At 47.3% G+C, this 18,356-nt stretch overlaps 2 protein-coding genes across 2 annotated transcripts in view; one reads left to right on the top strand and one right to left on the bottom strand.

Moving 5' to 3' along the window:
- WIPI1 (WD repeat domain, phosphoinositide interacting 1) overlaps nucleotides 1–12,344 on the top strand; it is a 29,301-nt gene extending 16,957 nt beyond the window's left edge. Inside the window, exons 6-13 of the mRNA XM_012747434.3 lie at nucleotides 268–360; nucleotides 1,098–1,168; nucleotides 1,829–1,936; nucleotides 6,353–6,517; nucleotides 7,278–7,385; nucleotides 8,428–8,546; nucleotides 8,766–8,866; nucleotides 11,802–12,344. Of these exons, the coding sequence (XP_012602888.2) occupies nucleotides 268–360; nucleotides 1,098–1,168; nucleotides 1,829–1,936; nucleotides 6,353–6,517; nucleotides 7,278–7,385; nucleotides 8,428–8,546; nucleotides 8,766–8,866; nucleotides 11,802–11,849 (813 nt within the window). The 3' untranslated portion in view covers nucleotides 11,850–12,344. The remainder of the gene's footprint in view (nucleotides 1–267; nucleotides 361–1,097; nucleotides 1,169–1,828; nucleotides 1,937–6,352; nucleotides 6,518–7,277; nucleotides 7,386–8,427; nucleotides 8,547–8,765; nucleotides 8,867–11,801) is intronic.
- ARSG (arylsulfatase G) overlaps nucleotides 12,345–18,356 on the bottom strand; it is a 127,344-nt gene continuing 121,332 nt past the window's right edge. The window contains exon 12 of the mRNA XM_012747430.3: nucleotides 12,345–13,397. Coding sequence (XP_012602884.2) covers nucleotides 13,123–13,397 — 275 coding nt within the window. The 3' untranslated portion in view covers nucleotides 12,345–13,122. The remainder of the gene's footprint in view (nucleotides 13,398–18,356) is intronic.

The raw sequence follows: 18,356 nt of genomic DNA, 5'->3' as shown, positions 1-18,356 counted from the left end.
CCACGACAGCATGGCGGAGCGTCAGGCGCACGGTTGGCTGTCCACCTTCCCAGGGGCAGGAAAAGGGGCAGAAACTCATGGCCGTTGAAGCCGAATCGTGATACGCTGGAGAACGAGGCCCGGCTCCTCTGCAGACGGTCTGGTGGAAAGGGAGACAGAGCGAGCCTGGCAAATGAGGAAGAAAGAAGAAAAGAGGAAGGAGAGGGAGAGGAAAGGCATCTTCCCTCTTCCCTGGCATCCATATCCATTTTTCCTTTCCACCCACAGAAAACAGTCTGCACTATTGCTGCCCACGAAGGGACCCTGGCTGCCATCACCTTCAATGCCTCGGGCTCCAAACTGGCGAGCGCGTCTGCAAAAGTGAGTGCATTCCCAGCATATCCTCCTGTCTGGGGGTCTGCTGGACGTCTCCCGAGGTGCCTGGAGATCTGATGGCACGAGCCTGGTGACATGAAGACCGACTGGTCTTTGGGGCACTTAGGATTTGTTTCAAAGTGAGAATTTCTGGCCCCTGTGTGTTGTGGTATATTGAGACATTTGTTAATTCAATAGAACAAAGGCCTGTGCTGCACAAGATATAAGACATTTTGCATAAAAACTTGTGGCCCTATCAAGAATTGTGCATTCATATCATCCATAGATACAGATAGATGTGACATTTCATAAACAAACAAAATGCTACTTAGCCGCAGAGATTGAGCTCTTCTGACCGGAATAATCAGGGAAAGTGATCAAGTTGAATTTTAAGTGCCATGAAAAGCAGGTGTATTTAGATAGGCAGAGATTGAGTATTCTAGAAAGCCAGCCAGAGCAGTTTGGCAAACTCACAGGCACACACACACACACAGACACACACACACACACACACATAGCCTTGGGCAGGGGTGGGAGGGAAAAGGGAGACTGAGCGCGTTTAAAGCACGTTCCAAGAGTTGCTAATATGGCACATATACAAATAAAAATGCCTCCATGCTCGACACTTAGTGCTTCTTCCTCAGAGACAGATGTTCAAAACCCATGAGACAAACTCTTCTCTAAAGGGACGTCTCTGTGAAGCCGTTAGTGGTTATGAAACAGCCACGCGCTTTCTTTTCCAGGGCACCGTCATCCGGGTGTTCTCCGTACCTGACGGGCAAAAGCTCTACGAGTTCCGGAGAGGGATGAAAAGGTCAGTGTTCAAACCCGTTTTAAAGTCCCCACAGACGTCCTGCAGGGGCTGCTGGCAGCTATCTGGGGAATGTGCCCAGGGTGGCTCCATGCCCTCGTCTCTCCCGGAGGAAGTGTAACTGTACTTTCCCGGGTAATTGACTTCCAGGTTCCGCTTGGGGCTCAGTAAGACTGAAAGCAGAGACGCCGTTATAACGGGGAGTTCAGCCTTCGGAGTCCTTGCTCGATGTGTGCATGGGCAGCAGCACAGGGGAAATGAAACGGCCAGGGAGTCACAGTTCAAAAATAATTTCTGATTCCCTTGCATGGAAACAAAGGACAGCGTAAAGTGTGATTGTTGGGGATCTTAATGGATGTAGGGTCTGCAGCTGGATCGGGGCACAGAGCAGCTGGAAAACTCCCAAGGTGCCAGGAAGGCGCAACTCTTCCCATCTGGTGACAGAGAGGCAGGGCTGTGCCTGGTTTCTTCTTGCACAAGACGGTGACCCTCTGTGTATCTTTCTGATGTTAATTTCTAAATACGAGTAACACAAGGTTGAAGGGATTTTACAGTACGTAGGCTCTTCAGGATGCATTTAATTTTCTTACAAAGCTGATCTTTGAACTGCAAGGCAATAACCCTCAATTCAGGCTCACTGTGCGTGTGTTGCTGTGTTTCCAGGTATGTGACAATCAGCTCTCTCGTGTTCAGCATGGACTCACAGTTCCTCTGCGCCTCGAGTAACACCGAGACCGTGCACATCTTCAAGCTGGAGCAGCTCGCCAGCAGGCAAGTACGGCAGCGGGCACCAAACGCCCATCAGCTGGAGGAACCAGGGGCCGGCCTAAGCGATTTCTTTGTTAGAATGCCAGAAATTTGGCTTTACTTGTGTCTCCACCAAAGTGGTGGAGTGTGTGTTAGTAAAACTTCAGTGGTAGTACAAAATCAGGGGCCACACTCCTGAGATCACATCTTGGCTCTGCCCCTTGGGAGCTGTGAGACCCTGGGGAGATAATTTAATCTTTTTGTATTTCAGTTTCCTCATCTGTGAAACAAACATGATAATGTATTTGGGCTTGTTTGAGGATTAAAGGAGTCTGTTGACCTAAAGCATTTAGTACAGCGCCTGGCACATAGTAAGCACGGATAAGAGTGAGCCAGTGTAGCTGTAGATTTAGTAATATTAATATATTTATTATTGCTATTAGCACCGCCACCGAGTGCTTGGCAAACACTCCCATGGGGATGTGTATTAAAGCCTGCATTAGATTGTAGCCAGTGGTGTGCGTATTGGATTCCCGTTGCCGCCGCCGTAACAAATTACCACAAACTTAATGGCTTTGCACAGCACACATTTATTATTCCACAGTTCTGTAGGTCAAAAGCCTGGGATGGCACAGCTGGGCCCTCTGCTCAGGGCCTCACAAGGCTGAGAGGGAGATACCAGCCAGCTGCGTTCTCCTCCGGAGCTCGGAGTCCTCTTCCCAGCTCACTCCTGCTACTGGCAAGAGCGCTGGTCCCCGTGGTTGTAGCTGTGGGGTCCCCGCTTCTGTGCTCACTGTCAGCTCCGACAGGCCACCCACGTTCCTTCTCCCTCAGCCTTCAAACCAGCAGCATCACGTCAACTCCTTCTGGCGCCTGGATTTCCCCGGCTTGCCCTCTGCCTGCCTTCTCTGCCGCTGTCCGAGACGGCTCTCTGTTCTTAAGGGTGGGCAGGGTCGGATTGAGTCCACCTTGTCAACCTCCCTGCCTGAGGTCAGCGGGGGCACATGCACCACACGGTGACGGGACTGCTGCCTTGTCACCGTCACAGGGACCAGGAACCAGGGCGTGGAATCTTGGGGGCCACTCCTAGAAATTCTGCCTGCCATAGTGTGCACGCACCTGTTCATGGCCATTGAGGACCTGCTGGGCACGTGACCATGTGGGGTCACCTTGGGGTTGCTTTACGCCAGAAAGTGGTGAAGAATTCTCCTCCCTCGCAGCTATCGTCCTCCGCAGTGTCACTTTGCCCATCCCCCTCCCAACACAGCCTAGATCCTGATTCTGGTAGCACAGTTGGTGGCTCACGCCCTTCCTCAGGGGGTTCAGGCACCTGTGTCTCTTGACACGTCTCTTGAGTGTCATTATAGGACACTGGAACATGACGTTTTAGTGCTTTGCTCAGTCACACTCTGAAAGCAGGTGGCAGGGTTGGCAGTGATGTGACACTTGTGCATCCACAGCGTCTCATAGCTCGCACAGCGTTTTCCACACTTCCTGCCTTGGTCCCCCACGGCGTGGCTAGAAGACGGGCAGGGCGGGAGTGTGACAGCTGAGGAAACTGAGGTCCAGAGTTCGATGTCTTGCTCAAAGCCAGGCTCTGTCTCCAAGCCCGGAGTCCACATACAAGGGCACATGTTATACCCTCGCCGGCTTCCTCAGAGCAGCCCCAGGGCGCAAACTCTGGGGACATCTCTAGTCAGCGTCCCAGGTACACAGTCTGGGCTGGGTTTCACAGCTGTACCAGGGAGGCCTCTCTTGGGATTGAAAGAAGTTCTTCTCCCCCTAATGTGGTAGGACTTCCATGAGAAAAATACTTTTTCCACATAATTAGTACAATATAGTACCCTGCCTCTGTGTTATGTATGTGTTAGTGTGTGTCAGTATGATGTGATGCCAGCCTCTATCACGTGTGTGTTAGTGTGTGTTAATATGATGCAGCGCCTGGCCTCTGTCCCTCCCTCTTCTTTTTTGTTTAAGACAGAGTCTCACTCTGTTGCCAGGCTACAGTGCCGTGGTGTCAACCTAGCTCACAGCAACCTCAGTCTCCTGGGCTCAAGTAATCCTTCTGCCTCATCCTCCCGAGTAGCTGGGACTACAGGCATGTGCCACCATGCCCGGCTAATTTTTTCTATATGTTTTTAGTTGGCCAATTAATTTCTTTCTATTTTTCTAGTAGAGACAGGATCTTGCTCTTGCTCTTGCTCAGGCTAGTCTAAAACTCCTGACCTCAAGCCATCCTCCTGCCTCGGCCTCCCAGAGTGCTAGGATTTCAGGCGTGAGCCACCACACTCAGCCTGTCCCTCTCTCTTCTGAAACTCCATCCAAAGGCACCAGCAACCAGGCCAGCACGTGCAGCGGGTTTTCAGTCCTGCTCCTGCCTGTCCTGCGGGCCAGCGTAGTGCGTGTGAGGCACTCGTCCTCTGGAAGCCTCGTCCCCCGCGGTGTTGAGACGCCGGGCTGTGCTGGCTCACTTCTCACAGCCCTCTCACTCGCACCTCTGCGCAGGTGTGTCCCAAAGCTCATCGTGCGCCCCGACGTTCTCCTTACTCTGCACACTTTGCCCAGAGACTGTATCTACTCTCTAGATCTGTCACTTGTCATATGGTCTCGAAAACTGAAGCCCTGATCTCTTCCGGAGCTTTAATGCGCCATCTGTCATAGTAAGTTTGAGTGCAGGAGGGTGCTGAGCTGTTCTGGTACCTTCCACCCGAGGTTTCGCAGCTGAGGGATCTCAAACCGCTGCAGCGGTTCTGTCTCCCTCTGGGTTTGTTATCAGGGTGTAAGATCCGTTTCCCGCTGCAGACTCCTGCGCTGAGAGTGACCACAGGTGACCAGGAGCAGAATCTCTGCCCCACGTCGTTTTGGGATCTCCCCTCAGCCTGTCCGTGGGGTGCTCCTGTGTCCTGGACCATGGGGCCACGATGGCCTCTTCCGTCCTGTTTCGCCGGCCACTGCCCTTAGCCACGTCTTCAGCTTCTCTTGCCGGTCCACGTCATTACTCTCATATTTGACCTCTTTCCAGTCTCTTCTTACCAGTCCATCCTCTATCTTCTTGCCAGATTCATCTTCTGAAAATGCTCCTTTGAATATGACACATCTCCTCAGAAACCTGTGCTCCCATTGTCCTTGGGGATAAAATTCCCAGCTCCTCCCCTCCCTTCTCCTCCCCGATCCTGGGCTCTGGGTCAGACCTGCTGCAGAGCCCCGTGGCCACCCCTCCCCGGAACCTCTCCAGTGCCCCCAGCCCGAGACACCTTCTCACAAAACAGCGTTGACCTCTACGCAGCATCTTTAGTTCTCCCAGTGGCTACAGTGGCAATCCCTGTTTTCCAAACGAGGAAATGTGGAAACTGGGAAGTTAAGGAGCCTCCTCATCTGCCTCTATTTCCTCTGTGGCCCTAGAGAAGCTCCCGCCTGTGCATTTATGTGGCGCCATACATTAACTGCTCATGGGTTGTTTTTTTGTTTTGTTTTGATGTATCCATGCCTCCACCCAGAATGCGGGCTCTGTATGTTATACCTCTTTGTAAATCCCAACCCAGAGCACAGGGCTCTAGGGCAGTCAGTACCGGGATGTCTCGTGCTGCCTCAGATCACAGAATCACAGTAGTACAGTGTCATTTCAGATGAGAAGGTCAAAGCCCAGAGAGGTTTGTCCCCAGACCGCCGAGCCTGTTGGTAACACAGGGAGGAGCAAGTGCAGAGCTCTGAGCCGCAGTGTCAGTTTCCCACCAGGACCTGATCCCACTGTCCCCTCGTCAGCAGGTGCTCCTGGGAACAGGTGTGGCAGCCCTGGTCCTCCATGCACTGCCTGCTGTGCAGAGCACGGAGATGGGGGGGTGTCTCTCCCCAACAGAGCATTCACCCCCTTTGTCTGGCAGAGACCCGGGGATGAAGTTCCATGACTGCAGGGTCCCGTTGAATTACCTCCATCATTATGAATGCTGGGTACCCAGGTGGCTCCGGGGTGTAATCAGACACGGCCCAAAGTGTCTTGCCCGGAGGTTTGCTTCCCACTCAGTCTGGCTCAGGTGGGCCTTCACCTTGAGACCTGGGTGTTCTTCCGTGAGCCCAGTACAGGCCTTGGCTTATTTTAGAGTCCAGGTATGGAGTCCATCTCATTCTCTGCCCTAGCCCTATTTCGGAAATCTAGAAATCAGACTGATCATCAGATACAGCTTTTTTAATGCAGGAAAACAGTAGCATTGGGAACCTTTTAACAGCTCCACAATGGCTCTTCTGAAGGACAAACAAGCCCTTGATGCTCTCTTGTTATTGCCAGAATAATATGTCCCGAATTGTTCTCGGTGGGCAGAACATTGTGCAAAGGCACAGTCTCTCCCTGCCGCCGTGAGTACAGCTAACGACGTTCGGGTGTGTAGGTCACTGGGGAGATGCTCGCGGCTCAGTCCCATCTTCGCCTATGCCTCACCCCCCTAGTCGGCCAGAAGAGCCTTCGACCTGGAGTGGCTACATGGGAAAGATGTTCATGGCTGCCACCAACTACCTCCCGGCCCAAGTGTCAGACATGATGAATCAGGACAGGGCCTTTGCCACCGGACGCTTGAACTTCTCTGGGCAGAGGAACATCTGCACCCTCTCTACGTACGTACCGTGCCACCCCAGCCCCACAAACAAGCCCATGCTTTTGTAAATGTCTTTTTTCCAAAGCACAAAGTTCCCAAACGTGAAAAGAAAAAAAGAAAGAAAAGACAGTCCATCAAAAAGAAAGGTGAGCAGGCTTTTCCTATCTGATTTCAGTATGGATTCTCAGGGGGCAGCTGGAAGCCAGGGCATAGGAATCTTAATCTTCCAGCTGCCATGGTCTTGAAAACAACTCGTATTTTTATGTAATTACATAAAAAGCCTCTAGGCCTATTGGCTAGGCTCAGATACCTACGGGACTGACTGATGTTTTATCTAAGAAATTTAAAGGAGTATATTAAAAAGTTGAATATTTTTAGGAAGTCATAGAACTAACCAGCAAAAATGGTAAGCCAGTTACACGTTTTCCAACCCTTCTCTGTCACTGTTAAAAGCAGAGACGTTTGTCCACTAGAGACCGCGTTCCATGTAGGTGAGCTGATGTGTTTGCTGGCAGTCACGCTGCACAGGGTAATAATGGTCCCTACACACATTGTTTTCCCCATCTCCAAGATTATGTTCCAAGACAAGAAATAATCCTGAAGGTCGATCGTGAGGTCAGAACGCAAAGGAACATCCAGGGGCCCAGACGGATCAGTAGGCTAAGGGTTTGCAGATGGCAGAAGTTGGTGACAATGCGGGTGAGGGAGGCCTTGCCATTTGAAGCCAGTCCGTTACCCATCTTGTTGTAATCGCGGTTCATGTTTTACCTGGCCCTTAGGATCCAGAAATTGCCGAGGCTGCTAGTCGCATCTTCTGATGGACACCTCTACATCTACAATTTGGACCCTCAGGATGGCGGAGAGTGTGTCTTAATCAAGACCCACAGGTGAAGACACTAGCTTCCAAAAGACAGCCTTTCAAGAGCCGGTCCTGTAGAGTTGTCACTCCACCAGGATCAATGGCAAGCTTCAGCGCTCTGGCTCCGGCAGTCTCGGTGGCAAGCCTCTAGTGGGCACCTCGATTGGCAGGCGCTCTCGGCGTGCTGTGTTCTTCTGGGAAAGTGCCAGGGAGAATAACAACACGCAAAAGAGAACGTGTCCCCCTCGGCCTGTTCTCCTAGGACAGCCCCGGGGACATAGTGGGTGTCCAAAATGCCCCCTGCATTGAATCGAAAAGTTCTAGTGACTTCCGTGACCACGTGCAGGCTGACCTCTCTTCCTGCTGTGGACAGGGCACCACGAGCTGCCACCGCACCTGGCCCATGGCCACTGTCCTTGTTAGCATGTCTTAGTGTTCCTGCCTGAGTGTGCCAGGAAGAGCAGAGGACCAATCCTTGTCTATTAAATATAAGAGAAAAGGTCATCTTGAAGTTGGCGACTGACCTCTGGCAGTTTAAGGTCCCTCCCGTTCACACTAGCCTAGCAGTGCACTGGTAGGTCTGTAATTGAAATTCGTGTAGCGGCCAGGCGCAGTGGCGCACGCCTGTAATCCTAGCACTCTGGGAGGCCGAGGCGGGCGGATTGCTCGAGGTCAGGAGTTCGAAACCAGCCTTCGCAAGAGCGAGACCCCGTCTCTACTAAAAATAGAAAGAAATTAATTGGCCAACTAACATATAGAGAAAAAATTAGCCAGGCATGGTGGCACATGCCTGTAGTCCCAGCTACTCGGGAGGCTGGGGCAGCAGGATCCCTTTAGCCCAGGAGTTTGAGGTTGCTGTGAGCTAGGCTGACGCCAAGGCACTCACTCTAGCCTGGCAACAAAACGAGACTCTGTCTCAAAAAAAAAAAAAAAAAAGAAACTTGGTAGCGCAGCATCTGCTTCCTGGTGCTTTTCCTTTGGAAGGGGTTCTAGATGTGTAATGATTTATTTCTTCTTCTTTTTTTTTTTTTTTGCATTTCATTTCACCCTCTCTTCATTGCTGCAAGTAGCTTGCTTGGCTCAGCAGCAACAGAAGAGAATAAAGAAAATGACCTCAGACCTCCGATACCTCAGTCTTATGCAGCAACTGTAGCCAGACCAAGTGCCTCTTCTGCCTCCACGGTGCCAGGTGAGTGGACACCTGGGTGACCTTCTGGGGTGGAGCACTCTTGTGAGGGTTTTGACTCCCCAGAAGCCCAGTCTCTCCAGCTGGAAGGCAAAGATGCCACCACGGTTTGCTTTGACTCCCTCCTCGGAGGTCCCGCACCCGGGTCGGTCATGGCCCTGGGCGGTCACAGCGTGACAACAGACCTCGCTGCTCATCTCACCTCTCCTTCTTCGTTTCCAGGTTATTCCGAGGACGGCGGGGCGCTGCGAGGAGAGGTTATTCCTGAGCATGAGTTTGCGACGGGACCAGTGTGTCTTGATGATGAGAATGAATTCCCCCCTGTGAGCATTAGGAATCCGTAAAAGAGCGGCTCAGTCTGTGTGCTTAGGTGGAAACCTTCACCTCCTGCCAGAGGCGAAGTCACTTTTCCCCCCTGTTTTCTAGTCTATAACAACTAATCCTCTTCTCTAACATTCCGAAAGCCATAGGGTGTTAGCGTACCGTGCACCGCACATCCTACAGGCCAGGCTTTGGGTGTCCAGCTCAACCCTGGCATCATTAGAGTAACCGAACACTAATGCAGGGAGTCTTGGTGGCCTCGTGTCACTCAGAGGCCTGGAATCCTTTGCTTTGCTTCTGTAGCTCTGACTTTGCTGCTCGTAGGAACTTATGCCTGCGTCAAACTCTTATTTTCCTAAGGCTCCCATAGATGCTTTTGCAGAACGCTGCCTGCCTTGTGCCAGAGGGGTTGAGCTAACAGGGCTGGGCTGCTGGGCTGCTGCGCAGTGCAGGCGAGCTCGACCGAGTCCCCCCCGCCCCACCATCTGCAGGGACTCATTAGCAAACAGCCGAGTGGAGGGCACGAGCCGCTGTGTGTGAGCTCACCAGGCACCCGCAGCTGGGCTCCCCAGCATCCTGCTCCAGCCGCTGTGGCAGAGGGAGCCCCCAGGGCTGGCTACCTGCTAGGCTTGGCTTCCTTCCTCCAGCCTCTGCACCTGGAGAAAAGCCTCCCTCCCTGGGGAGGTTGCCAGGGCCTCCTTAGCTTCTGATTCTCCAAGCTTCCATTTGGAGCAACAGATCGACCCCTCTTGTGAGCATCCCTTAGACAGCATCCCACGTAGTGGACCTGAAGTCATTTAGAGACGCAAGCAGTATTTAGGCCAAGACGTGGAGAGTCACCTCCTCGAAGCAGAGATGAGTGGCCATCTGGGTGCTGAAGCAGTGCCCCTTAGGCCCTGGTATAGAATGTTTCCTCCTGGTGGTTATTTTGTGTCAGTTGAGATTCCATTTGTAAAAGGATGGAGCGCAGGTCTGGCTTCTTTCCCCCACAGATCCATGGAACAATCTAGTAAGCATAGTTGACCAAAAAAGCAAAGCTGTCATGAGGCCGTTTGTGCATGACTGGGGGAGGGTGTTGTGATTTCCCACGTCGGTTCTGTGGATCACAGCTTGAGATGCTCATTCCTGGCTTTTAATAGGTTGCCAACAACATTGCCAACAAATGAAGTTTATATTTTAGTGGTGAAGAGCAACAGTTCTTAAAAATACTAATTATAACCTTAAAAACATCCGTTGGCTGCAGCCCACCTATAAACCAGTTAGTTATTCTGCCTTTGGGTCCTCGTGGCCCCAGCTAGCCATAAAGGGAGTTTTGCTGGCTCCCCAAAAGTTGGTGGTTATTTACCTGAAGTCGCATCTTCCCGGAACCAGAGCTGTCCAGATCAGACGTGGCAGGAGCAAGTGTGACCCTCCCGCTCTGTCAAAGTGCAGAGAGTTCACACACTCACTAGGTTCCATTTCGATGATTTTGGTAAAAGTCTGTGATGGCTATAAAAGATTATTAGATTATGAATTATAATCAGAATAATCCTTGCAAACCTCTTATATTTACAGAATTGGGGTAATATGGATGTTGGCATTTAGGAGGCAGTCATTTGCCAAAGAAAACTTGTATAAAACAATAGGTACCTTGTGTAGGTCATTCGTTTGGGGTAAAAAAAAAAAAATGGAAATGCTTAATTTAAGAACTAGTGTAAAAACACGTCTTGAGACCTGTTGCCTATACAATTCCAGGAAGCTGGGCACGAGCCAGTCGTCCTGTCTCCCTCTTAAGGACCAAATGAGTGCATGTGGGTTTTAATTGTCTCAGGAATTTTTATTTATACTTAAGAAATGGTTCCTGCCAGTGAGAGTGTTGGTCACTCAAGGAGGTCCTTAGAATGGTTGTTAGACCTCAGGGAGTGGTGGGCAGTCGTGTGTGCAGGGCCAGCGCTAGGCATCTTGGTGGCCACCAAAACCCAGCCCGCCCTCCAGCCTATAGGCAGATGGCGGGCAGGGGCAGTGCTGCCTCAGTGGCAGGCAGGCTTCTCCGTCTCACCACGCCAGGACCAGAGCGTGGGGGCTACTGGATGCCCTCTCAGCATGGCCTATCCCAGTCATGCGCGTCTCGGCAGAAATATTCAACCAGGGATGCTAGAAAACTTCCCGTCTCTGCTTCTATCCTGGATTGTCAATGCCTATTGCAAATATTTATCCACAATTCAAAGATCCACAAAAGGATCTGAGGTCCACAAAAGGATCTCAGCATCTCAGCTTGGTTAAAATCGCTTCTCCTATAGCTGTGAACACAGGCTTGCCTGAGTCACCTGCGTCAGAGGGCCTTTGCCTTAAAAAGAGCATCACTAGTAATGTTTTAAAGATATATACTGACACTTCCCTGCATATGGTCACTCTGACCTCCTTGGGATTTACTTTGCTCCGAGAACAAGGACAGAACAGGGAATCGATCATTTCTGGTACCTTTGAAAGCTGCAGCGTTCAGGAGAATGAGCAGCTTGGTTTGTTTTTGTGTGTGTGTGTGTGTGTTTTTTTTTTTAGTTATAAGCCAACCTTTACAAGCCTGTGTATTTCTCGAGACCAGCCTTAACCTTGTGAGCAAGAGCAAGGGGATCGGGACCAAGGGTACATACTGACTTTTTAGTGGTGAGTTAGCAGTCTGTGTTTACAAGTAAGATGAGCCTTTTTTAGAAACACACATATACATATACATATGTTCACGTACACATTTTATACAGTGTTTTCTGAAACTGTGCCATGCTCGCCTACACCTCAGTAAGATGGGTGGATCTTCTTTGGCCATGAGCGAGGGTCACTGTGAGGCCAGACAGAGAAGCCACACAGCACCGACCCTGCTTGGGCACAGATCTGTTGATAATGCAGCCTGCCCGCCAGCCTCTTCCCGGGAAGAGTAAGGCCGTTCTGTTTTGATTTTGGTAGATAATCTTGTGCCGTGGAAGTCAGAAGGGCAAATCGAAGCAGACATGATGAGAAGCACACCTCAGAAATCAGGACATCCCCTATCAGGTGGTTTTGGAGAAAACAAGGAAGGTGGAAGAATGGAGTGCAATTGTGTAAGCAAAAGGGAGGGGGGCAGGAGTCCTGGGTGCTGTGCTGCTTAAACCACAGGACGTGGCTAACTCCTCACCATGCCCCCTCGGCCCCGATCGCCAGTGGGCACGGGAGACATTGTGTACACGTTATGCTATTTAAAATCTGTTCAAACCATAGTGTAAATGCTAACTAACCATATTGGTATATAACCGGAATTTTATATTGAAAAGGGCCATCCTTTTTAAATATATGCTGTGTAAAAATGTACTTTATAGGAAAATCTCTTTGAGTTGTATTTGTTGTACATTACATATATAGAGAAAGGGACTATTTTAGCCAGGCAAAGTATTTTTTGCAGTGATTGGAATAAATCATGTATTACTTTTGAGTCCCATTTAAGGACACTAATAATAAAATCATGGCAATGCATTTTTGAGGTTTCTAAAATTTATTTTATTTCTTTGAGGTTTCAGGGGGCAGGAAGAACTCAAACATTGTAAAATACGGTCATACAACCCTTAAAAGGAAGGGATGGGGACAGGGCCACGGACTTAGCCACGGCCCTTTCTGCTCTGAGACCTGGAAGCAGATGTAACTTTGTCCAGTCTAGATCCATGCTACCCAAGCCGTCATTTACTAGGAATGTAGGGTATCAGGCCCCACTGTAGACCTGCTAAGTCAGAATCCGAATTTTCACAAGATCCCAGGTGATTTGTATGCATATTAGAGATGGAGAAGCTCTGCCCCACATACCGGTTGGAATGAGTCTATGCTAAAATGACCAGAGAAACTGGGGACATCAAAAAGGGAAACTAAGATGTATTGGGCGTCTTCTCTGTGTCAGGTAACGTACCAGGCATTTTCACGTATTGCCTTATTTAACCCTCGAAAATCAACTTGCAAGTTAGGTTAAATAATTGTCCAAGTTCAAAAGCCGGGGCTCGAACCCGTGCCCGACTCCAGAGCCCACATGCTTCCCACGACAGCACGTTCCCTGCCCCAGAGCCGGCTCAGCTCGGCTGTCCTCTCCAGCCGGCATGGAGGAGGGGACAGTAGGCAGGCGTGGTATGCAAGGCGGGGGCTACAAAACTAAATTCCGAGACTTATTTTTAAAGCGTATGGGTGTAAAGAGGGTAAAGCTGAAGTCTAGGAGTGAGCTCGCCCATCTCATTTCCAGATATTCCCTCCTCGTGGTCAGACTGGTCTGTTACGCGGTCTGGCAGCGGCAGGCAACTCGGTAGTGATTACAGCAGGGAGTTACTGAGGGATCCTGAGTGTAATCCGCTCTGGAGATGTTGTCGCTGGCAATGTCTTGAAGGACATCGGCAAGAACCTCCCTGACCCTGGGCAGCACGGCCTGGTACTCGGCACCGCCGCTCTCTAGAGGCGCACCTTCTGCAGCATCGTCCTCTAGATTGAACATCAGGGGAAGCTCGTGGTGCTGCTCAGGCCCGATGCTCCCGTCACATGCTTTGGCCCCACCTAGAGAGAGAAGGACAGCAAATGCCTCATGAGACCCAGCTTGGGCCCTATATTGTAAAGAGGAGAGCTGCGAGTGAGTCTGATTCCAACATACCAGATATTCAGACATCCAAATGCGTGCTCTCCCTGCCAAAGAAGTTACCTTGAGGATCTATTTGTTCCTTCCAGTGATGATCCTGTTATCCAGGATGATCTGGAACTTCTCCTTGGACTTGCCTTCAGAGCCAGTAGAACACTCATTCAAATATCTTTAATCTCTGCCCTTCAGGAGTAAATCAGGGTTTTTTTTGTTGTTGTTTTTTTTTTTGAGACAGAGTCTCACTTTTGTTGCCCTGGCTAGAGTGAGTGCTGTGGCATGAGCCTAGCTCACAGCAACCTCAAACTCCTGGGCTCAAGCAATCCTGCTGCCTGAGCCTCCCAAGTAGCTGGGACTACAGGCATGCGCCACCATGCCCAGCTGTTTTTTTCTATATATATTAGTTGGCCAATTAATTTCTTTCTATTTATAGTAGAGACTGGGTCTTGCTCTTGTTCAGGCTGGTTTCGAACTCCTGACCTCAAGCAATCCGCCCGCCTCGGCCTCCCAGAGTGCTAGGATTACAGGCATGAGCCACCGTGCCTGGTCTACATCAGGTTTTTTTGAAAATTGATTTCTGAAATACCAATGGGTGAACTAGGTGGGAAGTCAAGGTGAGTAATTCCACTCTGAGTTGGAGATGAGAATCTTACACGGATTAGAATCTGGCTATTAAGGCGTCCCAAAGAGAAATGACAAGAGTATTTGAAGTGATAGCACCATCTTTAGCTCTTAATGATTCAGACAACTTTTTTTTTCTTTTGCCTTTTGTATACAAAAAAGTAGTTAAGATATCTGATGAAAATAAATACAATATAATTGAGTAAACAAAGGGAACTAAGGCAAAGAATAACCTTCAGAAATACAGAAGTTCCTGACTACCTAATCTGCTTCTCAGCTTATTATAGCACCAAACATTAATAAGCTAGAAGCTTGTAAATTGCTCAGGAGAAATAGAGCTTGTCTGGCCCTGGGGTCTGAGAGAAATTCTACCAATGGCTTCTCTTGCAGGGGACCTGTCTGATGGGGGAATGCTCAATGGCATTTGTATGAAAAAATGCAGCTATGTGATTAGGATGGCCCAGCTGATGACTTCTTGTCACACCCTTCATTACAAGATGAGAGCAGAATGCCAAAATGCAATTCAGCAAAAGGAAATCTACAGAGGCTAAAGCTATCCTACCTAAGGATTCAGCATTCTGGTCCAATCTGGCCAGAAATAAAATTTAAAATACTGAGAAAAATGATTAGATCTCATAGGCTTTAGGCAACCCTCTATTCATGGTCTCCTCCTGTGACTGAGACTCACGTTGTTCGTCAGAGATTTACAGTCGCTGTCTTTGCCTGGACTTTGGAGTAGAGTTTGGCTGTTCTCCGTTCTCGGTAAAGGGTGGTGACATGAGCTTCGACAATCAGTGATGCAAATGTTGGGACTGACTCCTCTTAAGAAAACTAAAAAATTCCACTTAAGGGAATAGTGGAGTAGTTTTTACAGAACTAACCCTCCTCTAGATAGCAATTATAAATTCTAGGCAACACATTTAAAAAAAAAAAAAGAAAAACAATGAAAGACACTGGTAAATAACAAAGACAGGCAGAAACCAGAATGGATTGGGCCTTTAAAAGAAGGAAGCTGTCTTGGGTTGGATCTGAGTATAAAAGTTTTCCCCTAGAGACACTCCCCAGTTTGTGCAGCGCGAATTGATGGAGAAAACCCTGGGAAGGAGAGACCCACAGAGGGGAAGCCTCAAAATCCGCAATATAAGCTCCCTTCAAAGTCTCGGCTGCCCTCCGAACTGCGCATGCACAAGGGGAGAGATTCTAACCACAGCTAGAAGCCCAAAGTAGCTCAGCAGGCATTTCTGCTGCTACCTACCTAAGGGAAGACAGAGTTTAGAGTGTGAGTTCCATTAAATTAGGGAGGCTTGAGCAACACCTCAGATTTTCCACTGAAGTCCCAAAAGGTTCATGCTAGGAGTAGAGACCATGTCCCAGGACTAAGGGCTTTCCCTAGGATTAAGGGGGAAATCTGAAAGACCATCCTCACAAAGTGTAAAACCAAACCTCTGCAAGTTCAAGAGAATCAACTACTAATTAACACCCTCAAGATGACAAATCAGAATCTCTACAATGTGTCGTCAACAGCGTCTGGTTTATAATTTTTAAGAACTACTAAATAGGAGACTTCTGGTTTCCAGTCCAGCATGTAAGGAGCTGGGAAGTCACCACTCCATCTTACCAACAAGTAAAAAGCTGAAAAACTAAAAAATTAGCAACTCTTGTTAGATGTGTGAGAGAAGTGAGGTCACAGAGCAAACCACTGGGCCCAAAACTGGAGGGACACATGGGGAAACAGAATCATGGCTTACCAGAAACCCACAAGTGGAAACTTCTTTGGGAACCAGCGCCAGGGGTAGGGAAGACCTGAACTGTAACTGACAAATCAGTGGAGGCTCAGCGTGAACAAGTCTGAGAGATAACCCTAGCGGACCCCATCATCAAGGCCTCAAACTTTTGTGGGTTTTACCTCCAGGAGCTCAGCCAGGTTGTCACAGTAAATAATGGAGAAAAACCCCCTTCTTAATTGATAACAGTTTATTCAAAATTATAATAGCAACAATGATTTGATTATGTATGTGTATATATATATATATATATACACACACACACCTATCGTGCTTATGTAGAAGTGAAATGAATGACAGCAATGCTACAAGGAATGGGAGGAAGAAATTATGATCATTATAAGGTACTTGTACTACCTTTGAAATGGTGTAATGTTATTTGAAAGTGGACTTCGACTAGTTGTAAATATACATTACAAACTTTAGAGTAACCACTAAAAAGAGTTTTTAAAAAGTGTAACTGATATACTAAGAAAAGAGAGACAATGGAATCATATAAAATGCTCAATTAAAATCACAAAAGGCAGAAAAACAGTAGAAGAGAAAAATAGAAAGAACAAGGGGAACAAATAAAAAATAATAACAAACATGGCAGATATTAATCCAACTCTATCGATAATCACTTCAAACATTAATGATCTAAATGCATCAATTAAAAGCTTGTCAGAGTGGATCAAAAAATAAGATTCAATTACATGATATCTACCCAAAAACCCTACTTTAAATATATGGGAAAGATATGCCATGCTAATACTAATCGAGAGAAGGCAAGAATAGCTATATTAACTTCAGACAGAACTGAGATCAAATCAAGGAAAGTTATCAGAGATAAAGAGGGATATCACATAATGATAAAGGGGTTAATTCTCCAAGAAAACATACAAATCCTTAATGTGTATGCATCTAACAAGAGAGCATCAAAATACTTGAGGCAAAAACTAGTAGACCTGCAACTCAGAATAGATGAATCCACTATTATAGTTGGAGAATTCAACACCTCTCTGTCAGAAATAGACAGATCTGGCCGGCAGAAAATCAGTAAGAACATAGTTGAACTCAACCACACCATCAATCAACTGGATATAGTAGACTACTTCAATAACAGCAGAATATGCTTTTTTTCAAGCTCATATAGAACACTCACCAAGACAGACCATACATACTCTGGGCCATAAAACATACATTAACAATTTTTAAAGAATAAAAATCATACAATGTCTGCTCTCAGACCACGATGGAATTAAACTGGAAATCAATAACAGAAAGCTATAAAATCCCCAAATACCGGGTGATTAAACAACACACTTCAAACCCATGAGTCAAAGAATAAATCTCAAGAGAAATGTTAAAACGTTTGGAACTAAATGAAAATGAAATTACAACTTGCAGGATGCAGCAAAAGCAGTGCTTAGAAGGAAGTTTATAGCATTAAAATGCATATATTAGAAAAGAAGAAAGATATAAAAATCTAGGTTTCATTAGGAAACTACAACTAGCAGAGCAAATTATTATAAAAATAAAATAATATAAAATAAAAAGCAGAAGAAAATAAAAATGCAAGCAGAAATCAATAAAGTTGAAACTATCAATGGAGAAAATCAATAAAACAAAAAGATTGTTCTTTGAAAAGATCAATAAAATTGACAAGCCTCTAGCCAGGCTAAGAAAAAAAGAGATAAGATACAAATTATTAATGCTAATATCAGAAATGAAGAGGGGACATCACTATAAATCCCATGGACATTGAAAGGACAATAAAGGATTATTATGAATAACTTAAGCCCGTTAATTTGATAACCTTGATGAAATGGACCAATTCCTTGAAAGACACAATGTGCCAAAACTCACTCAAGAAGAGAAACAATCCGAATAGGCCTCTTATCTGTGAAAGAAGTTGAAATGATAATTAATAACCTTCCAAAACAGAAAGCAGCATACCCAGATGGGTTCACTGGTGAATTCTACCAAACATTTAAAGAAGAAATTACACCAATTCTATACAATCTCTTCCAGAAGGTAGAAGCAGATGAAATATTTCCTACCCTATTCTTTGAGGCTAGCATTACCCTAATACAAAAATACCGTACGAAGATATTACAAGAAAAGAAAAGTACAGACAAATAGATCAATGGAACAGGATAGAAAGCCCAGAAACAGACCCACATAAATATAGTAAACTAATCTTTGGCAAAAGAGCACAGGCAATACAATAAAGATAGCCTTTTCAACATATGGTGTTAGAACAACAGGACATCTAGGCACAGAATTTACACCCTTCACAAAAATTTATTTTAAAAGGATCATATATACCTACGTGTAAAATGCAAAATTATAAAACTCCTAGAATATAACACAGGAGAAAGCCTAGAAGTCCTTGGGTATGGTGATGACTTTTTAGATAACACCAAAGGCATAGTCCATGGAAGGAAGAATTAATAAGCTGGACTCCACTAAAATTATAAACTTCTGCTCTGCAAA

The sequence above is a fragment of the Microcebus murinus genome, chromosome 18 (genome assembly GCF_040939455.1).
Source record: "Microcebus murinus isolate Inina chromosome 18, M.murinus_Inina_mat1.0, whole genome shotgun sequence".
Classification (NCBI taxonomy): domain Eukaryota; kingdom Metazoa; phylum Chordata; class Mammalia; order Primates; family Cheirogaleidae; genus Microcebus; species Microcebus murinus.
The sequence above is the reverse complement of the archived record's forward strand: the minus strand, read 5'-3'. Positions and strand labels throughout refer to the sequence as shown.